Below are 23,572 nucleotides of genomic sequence, written 5' to 3'. Positions count from 1 at the left end.
AACCGAACAGTTATTTTACCGAAGAGTAAAAAGAGACGGACTACGAAGAACCATAACTACAAAGTAACCGAAGATCATGAACGTTCCTTCAACAAAGTTAATAATACAAACAATCGAAATTATTAATAACAGTAAGACCACGGCCGTCCGCGACGGCGCGAAATCATATGAGACATTAAATAAACGATTAGCAGTATACACATTTGGTTGTATACGGTGCACGTGTACACGTGTCGGATGGTGGGGAGCGGGAGATGGAATCTGCTAAATTCGTATATAAGTTGGCAAAGTTCAGTCTTCGTGTGTAAAAAAGAATAGTCCCTATAATATTATGATATTTATGTTTATAATTAATTAAAAAATGTTTATGTACGCGATATCACAGTGCTCATCAGCGTTCATCATGAAGAAGAGAAGAACAAGAAGATAGAAGAAAAAGTACTCCCCCGAATTGCTATTACCGGCTCTGTTTCATCATCATCACAGAATCGCGATCGCGATCATCGAATCTCGACTCAATCGCCACTATAAGGGCACGTCGATGATCATCAATTTTACACTGACTCAGTAGGACAATCGTGAATAGCGCGAAAACAATTCACAACGAAACTTCAAACCAAAGGGTGGCGATGAAACCAACCTGCGACCCTGCAACGTCCCAGTACTACTAACTCGAAGTATTCCGATTCCTTTACGAATGGTGCGTAAAGAATCGACATATTGCGAAAATCCTAAGTGCTCTATGAATGAAAATTCATGGCAAGGTCAATGAGCGAGAAACGCAGCTTGAACTATAATTTTATATTAACGCAATGTACGAGATTATCCTTTCAATCCCAAGATCATCATGGAATATATCTTGATGAGATTACGAAATACAATCTCAGTACCAAAATATAAACTCTCTTTCTCTTACTCTCTTTCTCATGCACTTTACTAATACACAACTGAAATTATACACTTTCAGGATATAACATCAGTTCAATTCGTATCATCCACTATGTGTGTGTGTGATGCAGGGTAAACACTATAGTCGCAGACACCAACACCCACAGAATCGTGGCTACATGAAGATATAATTACGAGACTGCCTTGAAAAGATTTTTTCTTTTCGCAGAAAAGAATTCTTGGCCCCTGTATTGTAATAAAGGCCAATTATTATTTGATATTCCATCACATTATACTTCAAAGCACACATATTAGATCCTAAAGATAGTGTGGCCATCTCGCTCTATGATTTTAAGTTATAAAAATTTATTAACCTTACTTCTCTCTCTCTGTCTCTGCAGAAATTTTTTATTCGGCATGTAACATTTATTAATAAAAATATAAAGAATAACTCAGTAATTAACTACTGTTCAATAATAGCTGATTGTTAGATTGCGTAAAAAGAGCTTTTAAATTTTAGAACATAATTTGCCCAATGTTTCTTGCATAAGCAACCAAATAAAGAAAAAAAAAAGGAAATTCTAATACAATGACACGTCCGTTACTACATGAATGATAACAGATTCAAAGAAAATATGCAAATATATCCAATATACAAATATTAGGTGAGCGTAAAGTTTTGATGAATTTCGTAACAGAAAAATTTTATGGACTAATTAATTTATTAAAAAAAATATATGTATTCTTATTCTCTATCAAATACAATTCACCATTGTTTTCTGTTATCTTTGGTATATTATAAATCTACAGATATATACAGATAAGTGTTGCCACAAAACTGAATCAACCACATCTTTGAAAAACTTTTGCATTCACCCAATATATACTGCTAAATAAAGTGATAATTTATAAAGTAATGAAAATTATAATCCATCGTTATACTGTTTACCCCAGTAAAGTGAGAGAAAAGTATGTTTGGTGTTGTTCTCCCGTTTCCCGTTAGCTAAATGGATATCGACGACCCTGCATTAAGCATCATTAAGGTCAGATGACTGATATACCGCGTATAAAACTGATGAGATACGTTCCTTATTTTAATCATGATGCACGATAAGTAGATCTAGAAATATGCTACGTTTTACATATCACAGAACTACGTGTACACCCGCTATCCAACTGCTTTATGCCAAGAAATAAGAAGAAAGAGAGCAATAAAAAAACAGAAACAAAGTTGCGAAATACAAAGATCTTCAAAAAATATTTCATCGTAAGACTAATATGACAAAATAATATAAACCTTTTAGGAAAGTGAGATGAAATGCACAAACAGCGTTAATAATGATTATTTCAATAATATAATTGCTTTTCACTTCAAGGGATAGAATAATTAATGTGGGTGATTAACTAATAAATCAGTCTATATCATAATGAATATTCAGTGTGAGTCTCTTTTTCAATTTAAATTTAAACAGAATTGTTACGATTTGATAGCGGGTGTACACAATGTGCGAGAGTATTCAGGACTTTATCATGCTCGCAACACATACGTTTCCTATTATTATATCACTATTCATCGACATAACGTATGCAATCAGATTGACAAAGTAGGCGTGTCAAGATCAATATTCGCCGATCAAAAATCCTACAATCGAAGGATCCTTCAATTCGAAGGTTCGAAAATTAGAGACTGAAGAAAAATCCAACCATGAAATTCACAAACCATATGTGGTATTTTTCTCAAAATTCAAGATCTGAAGAACTGAAGGAATATCCCAAGGTATCAAAGCTGTCTAAGTGCTAAGATCTTCAAGTACGTGTTGCAATTTGAAGCAAAGTTCAAGATACCTAAGTTCTGAAATTCCAAACTGCCAAAATCTTAAAATTCGAAAATACCACACTGACAAAATTTTCAGATGCCGAGGCGTTGATACCTCCAAGTGAACCCTGCGTGGATTTAGAGGATCCAAAGAAACTAGAATTGCACAATCCGGAGCTTTGAAAATTCCAAGATGTAATGGAACCTGAAAATCTAGATCAGAATCAATTGGACAGCAATCAACAGCGATAACAAAAAAGCTACGGATAACAGCAACTTCGAAATACGAACCTTCGAAGATGCAAGCATCCAAGGACACAGGATCCCGATCCAGGAGATACCACATATGTCCCACTTCGTTGAATATTATTGACTATCGTTTTCCCGTAAAAAACACTGGAGGCTCTCCACGACGATTAACGGCGTCCAAAACCAATCCACGTATCATGCCCGATCTCGAGTACGCGAATCTAACCGAGCCAAATGGGACTTTTCTGCGAAAGGGATTGCTGCATCTCTGCAATTCTTACGTTGTGTGCGTAACGAGTGGCTAATTACTTCACAAAAGCGAGTCGCGAGTAAATAACCGCCACGCGGCGATAATCAACAATCATTAATTAATAGCGTCCCTGCGCGAATGCATCCCTGCATTTGTTAGCTTGTATTAATTCTCTGGCCTCCCAATGAAAAGATAGAAGAAGAGAAGACTATCAATTTTACTACTATCATATATAATTATTAAAAGCAATACATTTTCAAAGAGGAATACTGTAAAACTCAAAAAAGAAAGTATTTGAGGAACAGTCATAAAACTACACTTAGGATGGCATTTAGGTCCGATCGTATATTTAAAATCATCTCGAGTTTATTTTAAGATTCATTGGCCACATAACGACTCTTTTAAGATGAATTTAAGATGATCTTAAATATAAGATTAAGCTATTGTAAAATATTGTACTCAACTAGTTTGTTCGATTCTAAACGATGAAGTCGGGGAAAAAACGCGATCCTTAAAAATCGAGATTGCTTTTCACGTAGTTGCTTCTGTTTTCCTGAGACCAGAGAATTAAATATATATATATCTCTCTTTCTTTTTCCTCTATCATTGTCTCTTCCTATTTCTTTCTCGATAATTACATGATATACGGTGGTATGTGCAGAGTAATCTGGAGGCTCGCAAAATTGCTACACGCTGCTTACGAGATGCGTCATATGCCCTAGCAGCGTGCGCCAATTAATTGGTTTAATAATTAACCGGGCATGTTGATTAGAAAACGTCCTCCGGTACCGCAAAGGGCTGCTTCAGAATACAACAATATGTTATATCCTTAGTTTACCATGCGCAAGACGGTTTGCGGCGCGTCCGCCCTTCAACTGGTATCTCCCACGTTCACTGAGCACAAAAGTCCTTCAAGGATGCATGTTGCCGTAACTTGCAAAATTTCAAAATTTGATTTGTCGTTTCAAAGATTCAAAGGTCGCAAATATCTCAGACATAGAAGGAAATATAGCATTTTGTTTCTAGTAAGCTTCATAGTTTCCAGAATTAAAGCTTTGCAATTACCAAACGTTTCAAAACAGAAATCCAAAGAAATATATAAATATTAAATATCTCATAATCTTAATCCTTGACGATCCGAATATTTAAAGTCCTAAAATCTTACTCTTTTTTTTAATTCATTTATCCTTTCCATGTTCGCGAGGGATTTTACATTCCAAAAATTGCTCTAAATTATTAAAGTTCTGAGACAGTGGAATGTTCAGAAAATCCAAAGATTCAATATGGAAGAGAGATTCGAGGTCCCACAACACTTGAAGAATTTGTGAGTCCTGAAGGACGAGTAGCGCAGGGAACGAAGTAAATTACCAGTAGAAGAGTGAGACTTCAGCAAAAAGTAGCATATAATCGTTACTGTTCACCGGAGTGAGAAATGGCGTAGTAATTTGGACCGTTGCTTGTAACTAAAAGAACAGGTACAACTGAAAGTTAGATTAGTTTCAATGGCGGCCAGCCTGCGCGCACGGTGCGCAGAGACAAGACCACTCAGTGGCCAATTGCATAAACATCAAACAACAATGTATCGTTTAATCATTCGTTGGTTCAACAACAAATCACTTTCGATATATATATAAAAATAAGATATCAAACTTTGCGTCGAGGTACACAGCCATTGTGACTACGTGCTTAATTTACCCCTAAAAGTCATCCCCGTCTCTCCAAGAATCAACCGCCATCAAGAATCAAACTCCGCTATAGCGTCCCTGGATCCGTAACATCAAGAGAATCAGGAAGTCCAAGAAGTTAAGCGTTTGAAGCTCCAATAAGTACAGCACGAACGTTTTCACGTTATGTCTAAAATTTAGAAATTGCAAGACAAAGGAAAGAGAATCCAAAGATTAAAGGATATGTTCAAAGATCGTCGAGGAATGTTGGAGCATCTGAAGAAGAAATAAGGATAGGGATTCAGAATTCAAGATCTCAAGAATGCTTGAGTGTGTGTACTAAATTTTCAAAGACTTAGAGATTCCTATGAGTGCGAGTTCCAAGTGTCCTGAAACTGTAGACCAGGATTTCCATTGATCCAGGAATTGATCCAGGAATCTCGAAGGCGTTTGAAACTTTGCAAGATCCTCGAAGCACGAGATGCTTACTTTTTTTTAACGCTACGATTAGTTGCATCGGAGTGCCCGAAATTAGTTTAGTTTCGTCGGCGAAGCTGTTCCGAGCATTCTCAGCTGTTCCAATCTGTCTTTCTCTTTTCCTTCGTGTTTGTTACTTTATATACTTCGTTTTCTATTTCTCTTTTTTTTTCCTTGCTCGCGGAACAGAGGGCACGACAATTTATTCATCATGCCGGAGCGCATAAAAAATGGCTTAATTTTTATGCAAAAGGCCTTACAAATTTTCTTCCCATAGAGCGTATCGCACGTTTTGTTTGCAGGTTTCATTTTCTGTGTATGTGTAATCACGCGAACTATATAAATAAATTATAAATTATTACATCGGATATATAGTCTTAACCCACCCCCTTCTATATGTTTCGTGCATTTCGGAGAAAGCATTTATAATGTAGTTACAATAGTTTACTCGCGCAAGAGGATTACTATTTATTTTCAATTATGCCATTAGAAGGCTTCATGGACCGCCAACGTGACGGTCAACATCTACAATCGATATCATAAGTTCATCGCTAACGCTAAATGCTACATCAAGTATCCGAAAACTGGAATGTGCCTCCATTGATCGGTACGCAGTCTCGGTTCTATTTGCTGATTTAACAATTTAAGTCCACCCAATCTCGTCAAACTTATTCGAGAGAGACGAGAACATAAGACAAATAATATATATTTTCGTCATACCCTTGCATGCGCATAAATTACGTATTTCACATGTCATATATGATATATTGAAGACACGTTGTAGTTTTGTGCTTGTGAAATCAATCATAAGACCGTATAATACATTCGACTCAAGATTAATTTACTCATTTTAGGAAAAGTTGCTCAATAATGTAAATGTCAAACATATAAGATTGCGGCTTTAACAAACAATATAAACTTTACAACATAAAAAAACATTTATACATTTCAAATTGCAATACTTTTTTAAATAAGTTCCCGACTTTTATATATCCTCATTTTTCATATAATTATTATTTTATATTTTATTAGATATGCACAGCATTTAGTTATTGTATCGTTTAATTGCTATGGTATGAGAGAGATATATCAGAATATGCTATGTTAAAAATATTCAAAAGTATTCGTGTATAATGTGCTTTGTATATCTCTCCTTATTACACACACACACATACACACATATACACACACACATATATATAGACGTATATACATACAGATTATTTCACAATACTGTAACAGTTAATATCTATTGCACTTTGCACAGTAGAAAAAAATGGTATAAGAAAATGAATTTTTTGTTATAATGAATATTTTGTATAAGTTAATTCCTAAAAATATTCTGCAAAGAAAGTAATAGAGTAAGATGACCAAAAAATAAGTAGTTAATGAGATATTTCAGGTTTATTGAAGTAAATGTCCGAACGTCCCATCATATGACATTTGGCAGTATTACGGATAACGATACATAATTGCAGCATTTATAGCATTCTTATCGCAAAACACAAAGATGCTGAACATATCTACTATTTTCAGTGTTTGAAAATTCTACAACGATATGCTCTTCATTGAACTACGATTCACTTGTATGTCTTCACTTGTATACGAATCTTACTATTAGGCGTAGACTACACAGTATTCGTAATATCTTTCTAGACACTCGATGCCAAATATTTGTTGTGTGATAGTGAAACGTTCGAACATTTATTTTAATAAATTTGAAATATTTCATTAATACGTTGCACGTCACGTGTACCACCGATGGTACACGTTAAACTTTCTATTCGGGTCACGTTATTACTACTAGTGGTATGTGGTATAATAACTACTTTATATAAATTAGTTACTTGTCAATTAATGAATATAATGAAATATTTTATGATAACATGTCTGCCTTTGTGCAAAATAACAAATGACCTGAGTGAAAGGTCGCGCAAAAACGGCTTGACGCGGAACGTATTCACTACTCATTTTATATGATCATCTTACCCTATTATTCTTTTTACAAAATATTTTAAGGGATCAACTTATACAAAAGTTCAGAGTGGTCCTATTTAAAATAAAAATACAATTGCATTTTTGGGGTACATCATTGCACTAACAAAAAAATTGAATTCACAAGAAAATAATGCTTATTAAGTCATTCAAATTTTCTTTACACCATATTTTTCTATCCAAAGTGTCTAAACAGATATTGACTATTATAGTTCTGTAAAACATTCTTTGTGTGTGTGTGTGTGTGTGTGTGTGTGTGTGTGTGTGTTTGTATATGTATGTGTACGTAATATACAATTTTATACATAATTATATATAAAATTATATATATTTTATATATAATTGTATGTAAAATTATATATATAATTTATTTATTATGTATAATTAATAATTCAATAAAATGATTAATACACACGCATAACAATGATACGGCGCATTTGTTTCCTCGGCTATATAAGGTACAATCGCGGATTTGATGCTTCGACCAGCAGCAATTATCTTTAAATCTCCCGTATTATACTACGGGAAGATTATATTTTATATTTTGTTATAAATTAAATATTTCAAAAAGTTATAAAATTTGTAAGTATTTGTAATGTAAATAGCATGTACGAGACTCATCAACAATAATATCTAATTATCAATTATTATCTAAATTAAATATATTGTAATTTTTGCAAAATTATTCGTACAGCTTTAATAATAATGCTGAAAAACCGATTATCATGTTATAAGGTGAAAATTAAATCATTGTATGCATTATTATCGTATTGTAAACCAGACTTAAATTGTTAAAGCATCATCCTCTCTGAACCGTGACAGCGATAAACAAAAATCAAACTTTCCCATCTGCGACACGACTCCTCAAATAACGATTACATTAATCGTCTCGAAATAAAATTCCCCTAGAGGATGTCGAACCGGCACAATTCCAGAAAAAGAATAAACGAAAAAGTAAGAACGTTACAAGATATTAGTAGCATCGACATGTAAAATGGACTGCTAATTGCAATGTTGGGAATAGAAAGGCGAGTAGAATGAGATACAAACGATATGAGGACATTTTCTGTCTCTTCTCCAAGCAGGAGTGTAACATACCGTAACAGAACTCCAGTCATAATGATACAGTGTTGTCCGAATTTGTCTTTTTTTTGGTATGTTATATTTCTGCTTGAAAAAGAAATGGAAGATGTTCTCATATTGTCCACATCTCACTTTACTCGCTTTTCTATCCTGAGCACTGAAATCAGCAGTTCATTCTGTATGTCGATGATTAACAGTAGACTGTCGATTCTCTAAAATTTCAATGTTGATCGGAAATTTCTATGGAGGCAAGACATTCGATCACGACTTCGAACGGAAAACAAATTTTCTACGATCCTTCTATTTCTCTTGGAAATCTCGGAAGAAATAGCACAATTTTTTCTCGTTTCCCTCATTCTTTTTTTCCCCATAAAAACGCAATATTGATTTCTCTAGACACGCTGTTGAAATTCCCACAGTCGTTTCTCTCGAAATGATTGAAGCGCTGAACTCTTCCAGAGAATTCTCAAACTCCAAAATGAAACTTCCGTAAATTCTACGAGCTGGTTAATTATTACCGACAGTCTACCATAGCCGAATTGGGCCCGCTGTCACACCAATAGGGACCCAATGATGCCCGATAGGCGGGACTGACTTACTTACTTATTTATCTCGTACACCGGCGATCTTGCATCGCGGGAGGCGTCACTGCTGCACCGGAGTAGGAGGGTACGGATATCCGTACGGCGGCATGGCTTGAAACTGGCCATAGCCCATCGATTGATAAGCGCAGGCGCCGGCGTTTGGGGGCGGTCGGTTCGTCTGGAAGAACTTGTTGCTCACGAGGTTCTGAATTCCAGAGTCAGTAGGGCCGCCGGATGGCATCATGAAGGGCGGCGGCATAGAATATACATTGGGTCCGTTCTGGCCGCCGCTGAAGCCATTCTGTCGATTGTGGAAGCGATTACCCTGGTATCCGGTCCTGCCTTGATATCTAGGTGCGCTGTTGTTGGTCTGATGAGTAGGCTGACACGCATTGCTAGCAGTCTGATAGCCGTTCTGGTAACCGGAAGTGGGCTGTCGTTGCTGATGTTGCTGTTGATAAGAATGCTGCGGTTGATAGTTGTTTTGGCGATTGGTTTGGTAACCACCGCCGCCACTGCCACCGCCGCCGCCGCTGCTGCCACCACCACCACCACCGTTGCGTTGATGACGCGCTATAGCCTTCTCCTGATTAGCCTGTTGACTGTGATGTAGGTGTTGATTCATTTGTTGCGGTATATGCTGGCTCTGCCAGTTGCTTATAGTCGGACTGATGTTATTTCTGGGACTTCCGTGGGAATTGTTATCTTTGTTGCCGCGTCCATGGCTCCATCGTTGCCGCCCTTTGCCGTACTGGTTCCTGATGGAATTCGCCATGTCTGCTAGCTGCGGATTAATAGCTTGACCAGCTTCTTCCAGCACTGCGATCAGCTCCTTTGCCTGTCTCGCGTTGTTTGGCGTGAAGTAAGCATAGGCGGTGCCTGCGCTTTGGCAGCGGCCAGTTCTGCCGATCCTGTGGATGTAGTCCTCGGAGCTGTTGGGATAGTCGAAATTGATGACATATTTCACGTCCTCGACGTCTAAACCGCGTGCCGCCACATCGGTTGCGACCAAGATCATGGTTTTGCCGTTGCGGAATTCCGACAGCACGTAATCGCGCTCCGGCTGCGACTTATCACCGTGGATCGAAATGGCGGACCAACCTTCGCGCTTAATCGCCTTCGTGATGTCGTCCACTTTTTTCTTCGTCTCTACGAAGATGATCATTTTACTGCCACGTTCTGTCCCAATCTCGCGCAACAGCTGCGACAGTTTGGTCTCCTTTTCATGTTCCTGACATATCTCGACGATTTGCCGGATGTTGTGGTTGGCTGCCAAGGTCAAAGAACCGATGTTGATCTGGATGTAATCAGTGAGAAAGTCCTCGGCAAGAGCCTGCACCTCTTTGGGCCAAGTGGCAGACCACATGAGCACTTGCCGGTCAGGTCTGATTTGTTCGATGATCTTGCGAATCTGCGGTTCGAAGCCCATGTCCAACATGCGATCGGCCTCGTCTAGTACCAGGTATGTGCATCTGCGCAAGTTCGTAGTGCCTTTTTCGAGGAAATCGATCAGTCTACCAGGCGTCGCGATGCAGATTTCCACTCCGCGCTCAAGATCGCGAGCCTGAGGCCCTTTCGGCGAACCGCCAAAGATGCAGGTGTTACGGATGCAAGACGATGAACCAAAGTCACGTGCGACTGTCTGGATCTGTTGAGCCAGTTCACGTGTGGGAGCAAGAATCAAAACGATCGGACCATCGCCGCGGCTAAGGCGAGGTTGATGGTTGATGTGTACAGTCGCCGGAAGGATATACTAAAATAAATGTAAAGAAAACATATCAATGATAATAAATTTTTCTTCTTTTTAATAAGAGGAAGATAATATATTTAAATGTGGTCTTGTGTAGATAATTCAATTGGAAGAGCATTAGTCCGATTAACGGAAGGTTCCAGGTTCGATTCCCGATTCAGTCTTTACCATATGTAATATGTACTTTTATTTTTCATCTGTTATTAATGTACAGTTGTTAATGTAGAGTTAATGTAAATGTTATTATTGTAGAGTATGTAGAGTTATATCGAATATGTATTAGTTGAGTGCACCTTTCTTTAATAAGATAATAAATTCTTCTCTTGAAAAATTGAGATGTAAAACTTTCGTACAAGAACTAATACGTTCCTCAGATATTTAAACAGCAATAATTGTAAAGAGATGAAAAACTTCAAATTAAAAATTGAATGCTAGATTGAAAATTGAATACTCTTATACCATATAAATATTTACCTCTCTATAACACCATGTAACTTTAAATATATTGATATATTGATATTCATAACTTAAATCATATATGTACATATATATATTGTATCTCATTATAACTCCAAGATTAAAAACTGTTTTCTAAGATAAAATATTTGGAAATTTGTAAATTGTTAATTTATATCTATAGGTTAATATTCACTGGTTTCACATTACATAATATTTTTTATACTCACGAAAAAAACTTGAGTTGTGCAGGATTAATATTATTTTTGGTTAATATGTGATTCTTTTTGTCAATTCTGGCAACTCAATTTCTATTTATTGATATGCCACAGATTAAGTCAATTAAATAATGTATTATACTTACTGCTAAGGTCTTTCCAGATCCAGTTTGAGCTATTCCAACAAGATCTCGTCCACTAAGTGCAATTGGCCAACCTTGAGCTTGTATGGCAGTAGGTTCAGCGAATCCCTGCTTCCTAATCTCTTCCATCACATAGTCTGGAAAGTTGCTCTCCTCAAAGGCCTGGATCGGAGAAGGTGTGTTGTTGCCCTTAACAGTGATCTCCTTGCCTGCATGATACTTGTTGATCTCATCAGGTGTTCTATTCAAGACATTGATATGGGGAGCATACAAGTTCTTCTTTATTGAGGGCAGTGCAGCCAGGTCCCAGTTAGGTTTTTTGAGCAAATCCCCTGGAGTCTTCCTGTGATTCTGTTTCTTTGTGCCATAATCTTTCTGGTTCTGCTGTTGACTGTTCCAATAAGTTCCTCCACTTCCACCATTGCGGTTGCCATAATCTCGATTCCCCCTCGGCCTATAACTGATAAAAACCTCACCCTTATATAACCAAAAGGGTGATATGTAATATAAGATGATTTAGAACGACTTATTGTTCTTGAAATGACATATTCTTTAACGAATTCTAAGATGATTTTTTTCTTTTGCAAAATATTAACTAAAACTTAGTTTCTGAGTTATAAATACAGTGTCTCATAACAATTGTTACAGAGTTTGTAGAGACATAAAGCGAGTTAAGATAAACATAAAAGTCCCATATCGTTTTGCGATATTCACAATAATTATCAAATTATTAATGACAAATCTGAAGAGCAGGCGTGCGCCGACAGATGATTGGAGAAGCGTTGCAGCCGCTCGAACCACAGCGCGACCCACTCGATCTAGCAACTGTTGCCGGTGCCTGGCGAGAGGAAGAACAAAACGTGTCGCTATTCGTGTTTTATATCGCCGTCAACAGTTGTTAGATCGACTGGACCACATTGTGGCCCGAGAGACTGCGACGCTTCTCCAATCATCCATTTCGGCGCGCGCTCACTCGTCAGATTCCTGTAATTAACAATTCGATAATTATCGTAAATATCGCAAAATTACAGTATGAGAGTTTTATGTTTGTCTTAACCCGCTCTATGTCTCTACGAGCTCTGTAACAATTGTTGAAACACCCTGTATAAATAGGTTACAAGTCGGATACAGAAGTTAGGCAGGAATGATGGCAGAACTCGCCGTCAGACGCAGGCACTTACATTGAGTGTATAATGCGATGAATTTATCGATGCACGTAATAATATTGCACGTAATAATATTGTAATAACATATCATTTTTATAAATTCCGTTAATGATCTATCGAGTGCTGCAAGGGGATCTGTGAAACCGATATTTCTTTTCTTCACAACGCACATGATGCACAGCATATGATTGCACAACAAAATATAATAGTTGACGGCAATTTTGTCCAACATGAACAAATTAATGTGATTTCCAAGTAGCAAGGATTAATGCGATCGTAATAGTGAAGTATTTTAAATGAATTATCACACCAAAATTATATAAAATTATATAAAATTTTATAAAACTAAATTCATTATAATTAAATCACAATAAGATGTTTTAACGTTTAAGAATAAAATATTTGATTACGTGAACGTTCCCGAAAATAAGCTTTGAAAATACAAACAAAAAACGGAAAATAAAAACAAAGGGTATTAATCTCGATTTAAAAAGCATAAGATATTTTTACTTTTAAGAAAATTTGTATTCTTTTGTAAAGATTTATCTTGAAAATGACAGCTTTTATCACATGTTAGTGCACATTCGTTCCTGTAATATTAAAGAGTTTTATTTTCAATTTTTCATTCGGTTCGATCATAAGTTGTGATCATAATTTTCCTTTTTCTGCGCGGCGAGCAAAATTAACGAGAACGGATGTTAACATTCCGTCGATCGCAATCTAATGAAAGTTATAAAAATGCCTGTGAATTGATAAGCTCATTTTATTAGGCGTTCAACGTAAGCGTCTACGTCTGACGGTGAGTTGTGTCGTCCCTGCTTAGTTATACCCGACTCGTAAATAAGTAAACTACTTATCTGTATAACTCAAAAACTAAACTTCGGATAACATTTTGCAAGAGGAATCATCATGTTAGAATTCGTTCAAGAACATGCCATTTCAAGAACAGCAAATGGTTCCGAATCATTCTCTACGAGATTTTTTGCTAATTAGCAACTTTTATTTATTATTAAAATTTAGTGTTTTTTTAATAAAAAAATTTTCATAAAAGATTCTTTTGTCATCTTTAGTCAAATCTATAATACGTATTCTTTAATTATCACATAAATCTGTCGCCATTCTGTCGCGTTAAATCCGCCGGGCACTAGATTCTTAAATCCGCCGGATAATAGTAATGATTTTCTCTCTCAGTTAGAAAATGGAGCAAGTGACTAAAGGCTCACTGAGCAAAATGGCGGCCGCAATGAAGCAACGGGTCCGAGAAGCCCGACGGCCATCGCAAAAAAGCATTCTCCGAGCGTCTCTCAATGACAATTGATTTTGGACGCTGGTCGCGAAGAGCACCGAAAGACATACCTGCTGTGCGCGGAGTATCCGTTGGTATACATCCTGATGTCAGAAGGCGTCGAGACTCGCGTCAGTCGACGACAGAATTCCGTTGAGCTCTGAAGTTGCACGATGTTAAGATATATTACGATTGGTGTCGGCTGGCGGTGGCAGCAACAACAGTGTCGACAGCGACAGTGGCGGTGGTGGCGGCGATGTCGGCGGCAGCGGTGGTCGAGCTAGTGGACTTGGCCCTCGTGCAAACTACGAACGCTGCCGCGCGAGCGACGGGACTCGCCAGCGAACAACGCGCTCGACTCGACAGCACGGTAGATCCACAGACTCAACCCACAGGAACCGGCGAACGGAGCTGAAATGGCTGACGAAGAAGCTTCCGCGGTGAGACGGAAGCGTCCTATTGGTTCGGCGGCGCTGCTTCCTTCTTCGTCTTCGTATGGCATTGATCCGGAACCTGGGCACGCGCAATTCGCTTACCGTTGCCTCTTGCACGCTGCGCACTGCTGCACGCGCACAGAACTTGCGCGCAATCGATCGTTTTCCACGGAGGGTGCGTTCCTTTATTTACTGCAATACTGACTCTATGGTGTCATGAACAATGACGTATATAACTAGACCAAGCATTCCCTCGAGGGGAGTGAAACCGGAAGTTGGCAGTTTACAACAGAGTGACAACGTTGTACGGCATTAAACCTCTCTCACTCTATCCTATAGACTGTCAAAAGTAATATGGCGTATGATACGTCAATCATGTGAACGATGAATGCAAATATATATCTACATTAGCAAGTTAAATATATATTATAAGCATAAATAATTAATAATTACATAATATGTAGAGTTACCGATAACATCTCACACAGCACACTTTATCTCAAGGACATCCGACAGAAATCATTCTGGGATACCTATCATTCTCTGGCAATATCCTGAGGATATATAAATGTCCGCTATTTTAGATCCTACAGATATCCTACGGATATCCCTTTTAATTAACTAAAAAGTAACTTTCAGTTCCTTTTTAGAAACTTTCACTTTTTAAAAACTAGTACTAAAAGAGATATCCGTAAGATATCTGTAGAATCTAAGGGTCTGTTCTTTATAGCTGCACTGTTGAACTGGTACAATAAGTTAAAGTGAGACAAATATAGGTTTTCTCACTCTAGCTTATTGCACCAGTTCAGCAGTGCAGCTACAAAGAACAGACCATAAAACAACAGACTTATATATCCTCAGGATATTGGTGTCGGACGTCCCTGAAATAAAGTGTGCTGCGTGGGATATATTTTTCTGATGAATATTTTGATATGTTATATATACTATTTTCCAAAAGTTGTTTATTATCAAACTTACGTGATTAGTACTTTCTCACTCTGTTCTACAGCTGTCAAACGCTTACAAACGATATGAATCATGTGAATGTTGAATGCGAATGTGTACATTTACATTAAATCGTATAAACATGAAGTACATGAAATATATATTAGAAAAATAAGTATCAGAATAATGCAATAGCGAAAACTACTCAATGTAGATGTATATCTTTGCACTCAATGTTCACATAACTTACGTGATTCGTACCGCGCCATATTGCTTTTGACAGTCTATAAGATAGAGTGAGAAAGCTTTGATGCCGTGCAATGTTCTCACTCTGTCTCTGTCATATAACACATATGTTATATAACAGTTAAGCCAGCGGCACACGGTGCTTGTTTTCATGCTGGATTGCTTGCTGGATGAAAATACTGTTCTGATTGGTACATTTCCGAAGATGGATGGAAATACACCAATCAGAACGCAGTATTTTCATGCAATAAGCAATCCAGCACGAAAACAAGCACCGTGTGCCGCTAGCTTTATATTGTTGAGTAGGAAATTACAACTAACATGCACGTTACATGTAATATTGTGTTTGCTGGATTGTATTTACGGTTTGTGCGTTCGTACACTTGTTTACAAACATGAATAAAATTCCAAACACCAATATGACTATAATTGCATTTATCGCAACTATAATAAGACAAAATATAGATGAGGAATTAAGCGAAAGCAATTTAGGTATAGAAATAGTAAAACAACTATAGTTACATAATCTCGAGTACCATGAGTAAAATGCAGAAATTATGTGGAAAATATTGTATCAATATATTCTGATGTAAAGTTTAAAATGCATTTTCGGTAAGTTATCAAGTACAAAATTAAAAACTTAATTGTATATTTAAAAATGATAAATATATAGAAAAAGGTACACTTCACCGATTTTTTTCATTTTGAAATATGTTACAACTCACAACGACACAAAAAGATTGCAGCAACATTGAGGCAATATTTTATCACAAGATTACAACATTACATAAGTATTGTGAAATATTGCTGCAAGATTGCTGCAACATTACAGTAACGGTAAAATGTTCGCTTTCCGAAATATTGGTACATATCCTGATAGCACATATTCTCCTGGGGACGACCTAAGGACGTCCTGAGGATGAAGAAACATTCTCAGGATGTCCTCAAGACGTACTCTGGACGTCCTCTGGACATCTGTGCTATCAGGGCAATGTTGCAGCAACATTGCAATGTACTATACAGGATGTCCCATTTAAAAATACGCACCTCAATAATTCTTCAATGAAGCATTTTCAGCAAAAATGTTTCGAACAAAAGTTGTATGATTTCAAGGGGCACATAAAACAACTACACTATTTTGTTTACAAATGGCACGACTTTCGAGATATTCACTGATCATTACTTTTCTTAAATGGAAACCCAATTTTTTATTACACTATCTTTTTCTACCAATTAATTTAAATAACTTTTGTCTGAAACATTTTTTTATTTGCCTAATATTTTTTGAGATATTTAAGGAAGACTTGATAACTTTTTTCATATTTAACTCACGATATCTCGCTATTTGTCGGAAAAAAAGTGGCACTAGACTTTTCTGTTCTATTTGATCTCAAGAATATAATATTATAATATATGCCCTGAATATAATAAATATTTTTATTATTTTTATAGGACAAAAATATAATGCACACATATACAATAATATCTGTCTTATTATATAAAAATAACAAGAATAAACGTTTTAATTATTTATTATAAAATTCAATTTTATTCAATTATTTATTATAAAATTGAATTTTATTGGGGACTTGAATAAGTTCTCGCTATTTTTTCGTGAAAATGAATGCTTTATTTAAAAAACTTAGTAAAGAACATGTCATTGAAAATATTGTCCATCGCTAGCCATTACTTTCTCCCATCTTTCTGGCGGCGTACGAATACCATGTCGAAAGAACGACTCATCTTTTGAGGTTATCCACGAATCGACCCATTTTTTGGCATCTTCATAAGAATGGAAGTGCTGCTCAGCCAGGCCATGAGTCATCGATCGGAACAAGTGGTAATCGGAAGGAGCAATGTCCGGTGAATACAGCGGGTGAGGTAGGACTTCTCATTTGAGCGTTTCCAAGTAGGTTTTGACCGGTTTTGCAACATATGGCCGAGCGTTGTCATGCTGCAAAATTACTTTGTCGTATCTCTCCTCATATTGCGGCCGTTTTTCCTTGTTTTTAAACATTTGGCAACTGTTGTATGATCAACTCCTAATGATTCTGCAAATTCATTTTGCGTCTGACATGGGTCTTCATCGAGTAATGCTTCCAATTCTTCATCTTCAAACTTTTTCGGTGCGCCAGAGCGTTCTTTATCTTCAACATCAAAATCATTATTTTTAAAGCGTCTAAACCGATCTCTGCATGTTGTTTCCGACAGAATATGGTCGCCGTAAGTCTCCACAAGAATTCTATGTGCTTCAGTTGCAGATTTTTTTTTGAAAAAAGTAATGCAGTAAAATTCCCCGCAAATATTCTTTTTTTGGCACGAAATTCGACATGTTTAACGTTATGAAAAAATATGTTGTTTACGCTTCGACGGAATAACATATACTGTCACTTCGAGCCTAATAGTGGAGTTTTACGATGAAGCTGGCTGTAGTATTGCCCGGTGCAAAGAGGCTAAGATAACACCATCTATCGGGAAACAGTAAGAACTTATTCAAGTCCCCAATAAATAAAAGTTTTAATATTTAATAAATAAAATTTAGTAAAATGTTTGTATATCAGTTTATTTTATTGATGAAAATAATATTAAAAGTTAAATAAGCTAATGATAAATATTTTCAAAGTGTGCACCATCTGAATTAATATAAAACTCAATTCTTTTACAAAAACTTGTGAAAACTTTTTCTAACATGTCGTTTTTAATGTTGCTGATGGCTTTTTTAATAGCTACTACTAAATCCGGCACTGTTTTTGGATTTCCAGCATAACAATGGTCTTTGATGCACAGTCTGTAAAGTAAGAGCATGTACGGGTTAATGTGTAGAAAAGTTTATTTTTAATTATTTTTAAATATATGGATTTGTTGTACTCCATGAGAAGAAAAATGCTATACCATTAATAACACAGCCACACAAAAAAAAAGTGTCTTGATCTGGGGACGAGACATGTGTATTCCTATGTATTTTGACGCGCTGAATCCAAATCCGCTATCAGAATTGGCCCAACGGGTCTTGGTTCAACCCTAACCTCAAAAAACACCTAAAAATCACATAAATATGCGATAAAATTGTGATATACTGCCTGACAGGCAAATTTTCACCTAAAAACCAATGTCTGCAGAGCCTTAACCTTACAATTAACCATTATTCTGTTTCAGCATCCAGCAAAAATTTTTGCTGGATGCTGAAAAGAGAAACGAATGTAAAAGGGAAGAAACGTAAGCGAAACCTTTTGCATAAATCCTTCGAAGAAAAAAGAACACGGTATAGTAGAAAGAAAATAGATTGAAGACAATTTGTTAATTAATTTGATATGAATGACAAGTTAGATTTCATTTGAACATGAAAAAGAATATAAATTGTGACTCCGAGTTCATAAACTGCGACGCAAGAAAAATTTGAAATGTCATGCTCATATATATACATATTTTGAGCACATGTCCTTCTTTTAATTGCAAAATGAGCAATTTTGAGAAATCAGAGGTATTTTTTAAAGTAAGATTCAATGGTCATGAGGTTGGGGATACAAGTAAGTTTCACAAAACCGTAAAATTGAACTCGAATACCCCGAAAACGTATAGGAATGTGCTGACCATATGGACGGTCATGTCAACTTCAACCGAGAAAGGTTAGGTTAAGTTAGATTTTTTTGTAGGTTAAGGCTTCGCAGACAATGGTTTCGTGTCAAAATTGGCTTGCCCGGCAGTAGAGTACAATCGGTTCGATTGGGTTACGTGAGGTGAGGTTAGATTAGATTAGGCTAGGTTAAGTTAGGTTAGGTCAGGTCAGATTAATTGTAAGGTTAAGGCTCTGCAGACATTGGTTTTTAGGTGAAAATTTGCCTGTCAGGGAGTATATCACAATTTTATCGCATATTTCTGTGATTTTTAGGTGTTTTTTGAGGTTAGGGTTGAACCAAGATCTGTTGGGCCATTTCTGATAGCGGATTTGGATTCAGCGCGTCAAAATACATAGGAATACACATGTCTCGTCCCCAGATCAAGACACTTTTTTTTTGTGTGTGGCTGTGTAATGAGTCCAGTCACCACCGGCATTGATAATTCCCTGGCATCTCCGAAGCATATTTTCCACTAAGTTGACTGCGTATTCGTTCGGTAAAGGCCTCCAAATGAGACGAATTTGTCGTGTCAGCTGCTTCAAAGTGCACACTCTTTTTCCTCGAAGCTTGTGCTTGAGATATGCCCACACATTTTCAATTGTTTCAATGGAATTTGCATCTGACGACTGCAATTGACATTTTTGGTCCTTTGGGGTGGGAACAAAGGAACACAGCCTCGTAACGCGATGCGTATGCGGCACTCATGGCGGTTAACGTGTTTCTTAGGTTAGAGTTCGACGCCAACTGAATCTTTTGTGACAAAGCATTCACGACAAAGATTTCATCTTTCGGCTCACAAAAAAACTAGGACGATATTTGAAGCCAACTACCATTTATGCCGTACACGCTCTTACTTTACAGACTGTAGCCCCAAAAAAAGAAATCACATGGATTTAAATCCGGTGAGTACGGTGACCATTCCAGTTCCTCTCCCTGGGCAAATTTGTAGTATCCCAGACTCGAATGTCATAACTTGCCAAACTTTATGGACTGTTTCGAAGACTTTATGGACTGGTTCGATATGGTGCCACTCCATCTTACATGAAATGAAACTCTCTGACCAGGCCTCTTTCTTTGCATGAGGGAAGAACTGTGTTTGGAGAAGCTACTTGTAACTTTCACCAGTGACTGTTAATTCGAAAAATTGCAAATAAATTCTTTTTACTGAGATTGCAGCCCATACCGTTATTTTTTGTGGATGTAAAGGTATAGCTAGGGAAAAGTTGGGATTTTCCGACCTCCAAAATCTATAATTTTGATTATTAACATAACCGTTTAACTAGAAATGTGCTTCGTCCATGTAAATTATCATTTTTTCATCAATTTCTCCATTTTCAAACATTCCATTTATCGTCTTGCAAAATTCTACACGTTTCGTCATAGCGCGTTTGGTTAGCAATTGATGAGATGTTATTTTATACGGATGCATTTTCAGGAAATATTTTAAAATTCTGTGTAACGTTGTTTTTGATATTTCAAGGGCTTAAGCAACTTTCCGAATTGAAGTATTTGGATTCTCTTCAAAATAATTCTTAATGTCTTCAATATTTTCTTCTGCAGCTACAGACACAGAAGGACCTGGCATATCATGTCAACGGTCTTGGATAGTTCCATATTGCATAAAATTATCGATAATTCTATTAAAAATAACACAAAATATTATTTTAATGCAGATTTATTGCTAAAAAATGCTCTTAATTTTATATGTTCCGTATTTAGTATAAAACCCCCTATAAGCACTGCTAAACACTTTTCCTCTGGAAAAGAAGCACTCGTAGATTTCTTCTTCCGTCGTCAGATTATTCATTTTGACGTGCACGGACTTGCTTTTACCAGCCAGAATAAAACTGCAGACCCTCAGATGGACGACCGTTAACCGTAAGACTCTTTCTGAAGTCATAGAGGGGAGAACCAATCGTTTAGTTTCAGCACCTTCCCGTGGGATACCTATATTGCATATTATCCCAGACAGCACAATGTCCAAAACTAGGACATAAAATGTCTTTAAGACGTCTTTAAGACGACTTAAAGATGTCTTACTTTCAGACATCTTAAAGACGACTTAAAGATGTCTTAAGGCTCGTCTACATTAGTTGTAAAAGTAAGGCTGTAACGTAAGAGTAAGCTGTCAGCGAATGAAAATATTTCATTTCGTGTTTTACAACTTTACAGCCTTACTCTTACAGCTAATGTAGACGAACCTTTAAAGACGTCTTATGTCCCAGTTTTGGACATATGTGCTGTCTGGGATGTAACTGGACGGGTTTGCCAATAATTATTAAAATTCACGAAATGTTCTATATGTAAAAAAGCACTTATCACAAATTCTGATATATATGATCGAAAAGTGACTGTAGTTAAAGAATTTCTTCAATCGTTTGTCCATCCTAATGTGGGATACAATTCTATAAAAAATTTGGAACATCTCTTTACAAAACATTGCCATAAGCTCAATGTTGTTGAAATAGTTTTAAACGATATTATTACATTAGATATATTGATCTTTCCTTGTGAATAAAATTAATGTAATTTCTTATATTGTCCATTATTATTTACAACACGAATTCACAATATTGTCGACAAATAAATAACAATGGAAAAAATAACCAACACTTTAAAAAAATATCAAAATACTGTAAAACTTAAAGCTGTATATTTTATAATAAAATTATGACTTTATATTTCGTTACATTTATCATTTCTTTCTTCATCCCAGGCACAAGAACACAATACTTTTAAAATATTTTAGAAACAAACCCAGAAAACATAACGTAACATGTAACATAACTGTAAATTGTAATTTGCTACTCAAAAATGTAAGTACATAACACACGCGTTATACCAAGTTTTCTAAAAGTAACGGACCTTGCCCCTTTCTCAGAATCTATGCATTATAGAGAAAAATGACCCGAACAAAAGTTTTAGGGTTTATAAAGTTCTATTTTTTTTGTGACCTCAAATTTGACCTTGAAGGTCATTTGAAGGTCAACTTGCGTTTTTTAAATGGGAACCCCTATTTTTTATTATACTGTTTTTTTCTATCAATTAATTTGAACAACTTTTGTCTAAAACGTTTTTTTATTTGCCGAATATTTTTTAAGATATTTAAAGAAAACTTGATAACTTTTTCAATATTTAACTTACGATATCTCGCTAACTACTTATTTATTATGTCGGAAGAAAAAGTGGTATTAGTTACAATAATGTCCTGATTTTTGTTAATTTGATGATTTTGAAATTTCCAAAAGTCAGTAAGTTAACAAAAGTCAGGACGCTATTGTAATAATATATTTTTGAGACTAAATAAAGCAAGAAAGTCTAGTGCCACTTTTTCTTCCGATAAATAGTTAGCGTGATATTGTAAGTTAAATATTGAAAAAGTTATCAAGTTTTCCTCAAATATCTAAAAAAATATTAGGCAAATAAAATAATGTTTTAGACAACAATTGTTCAAATTAATTGGTAGAAAAATCAGTGTAATAAAAAATAGGGATTCCCATTTAAAAAATGCAACTTCACCTTCAAATAACCTTCAAGATCAAGATCAAGGTCAAATTTAAGGTCACAAAAAAACAGAACTTTATGAACCCTAAAACTTTTGTTCGGATCATTTTTCCCTATAATGCATAAATTCTGAGATAAGGGAGGTCAGTTACTTTTGAAAAACTTGGTATAACAGTTACATTGTTGAATAAGATGTTACGTCCTGCTGACTCAGCGGACCCTAGGCTTCTTTTATAAATAAGGGAAATCGAATTTATTACTTATCATATGGCCGAATGCGCTCAGGTATGATACCACACGACGATATCTCTGGAATTTTCGATACCCCGAAAATACTAACAATCTTGAACCAACTCCTATCCTGTTTCCCACGCGCTTAATCATTGATAACAGTACCACTACATCGTTCTTAGAAATATCGATATTTACTTCTTAAGATAGCTGCCACATTTTTTTTATTTACAAAAGACTTTCGAAGTCCTTTTATTGCCACATGCATCTTATCTCCTATAAAATAATCTTCTGGAACATTCTCCCCAAAACCCCACTCTCTCAACCGAGTTGACTTTTTGAGAAAAGTCAAAAGCCTCACTCACTTCTCGCCGATCCAGCACCCAGGACAGACGCTTCTCTCCAGCACCCCTTCAGGGTTTCTTAACAATCAAGCCAACTTGTGGCTTAGACCGACCAGTATTCTTCACTTGTTAATTATTCGGTGCAACGATCTTGTGCCTTCTTGGGCTATTGAGAGCAATCCTGCCGAAACCAGCTGCCTGTCCTTGACACAGAACTTGAGGCATCT

General features: G+C 36.3%; 1 protein-coding gene across 2 annotated transcripts; it reads right to left on the bottom strand.

The window, feature by feature from the left end:
- Nucleotides 1-8,611: 8,611 nt before the first annotated feature.
- LOC105185904 (DEAD-box ATP-dependent RNA helicase 20) lies at nucleotides 8,612-14,817 on the bottom strand. 2 transcript variants are annotated; one of them, XM_025302354.1, is made up of 3 exons: nucleotides 14,096-14,817; nucleotides 11,577-12,050; nucleotides 8,612-10,759 (listed from the first exon to the last, which is right to left on the bottom strand). In XM_025302354.1, the coding sequence occupies exons 2-3, from the start codon at nucleotides 11,700-11,702 to the stop codon at nucleotides 9,068-9,070; spliced, it is 1,818 nt and encodes a 605-aa protein (XP_025158139.1). In that variant the 5' UTR covers nucleotides 11,703-12,050; nucleotides 14,096-14,817; the 3' UTR covers nucleotides 8,612-9,067. The 2 variants fall into 2 exon arrangements, with proteins under 2 accessions (XP_025158139.1, XP_011144064.1); XM_011145762.3 differs by having other exon boundaries at nucleotides 11,577-12,033.
- Between the last annotated feature and the right edge of the window lie 8,755 nt (nucleotides 14,818-23,572).

Source organism: Harpegnathos saltator, unplaced genomic scaffold (genome assembly GCF_003227715.2).
Source record: "Harpegnathos saltator strain DR-91 unplaced genomic scaffold, Hsal_v8.6 scaffold486, whole genome shotgun sequence".
NCBI lineage: Eukaryota > Metazoa > Arthropoda > Insecta > Hymenoptera > Formicidae > Harpegnathos > Harpegnathos saltator.
This window is presented reverse-complemented; position numbering and strand designations above follow the sequence as displayed.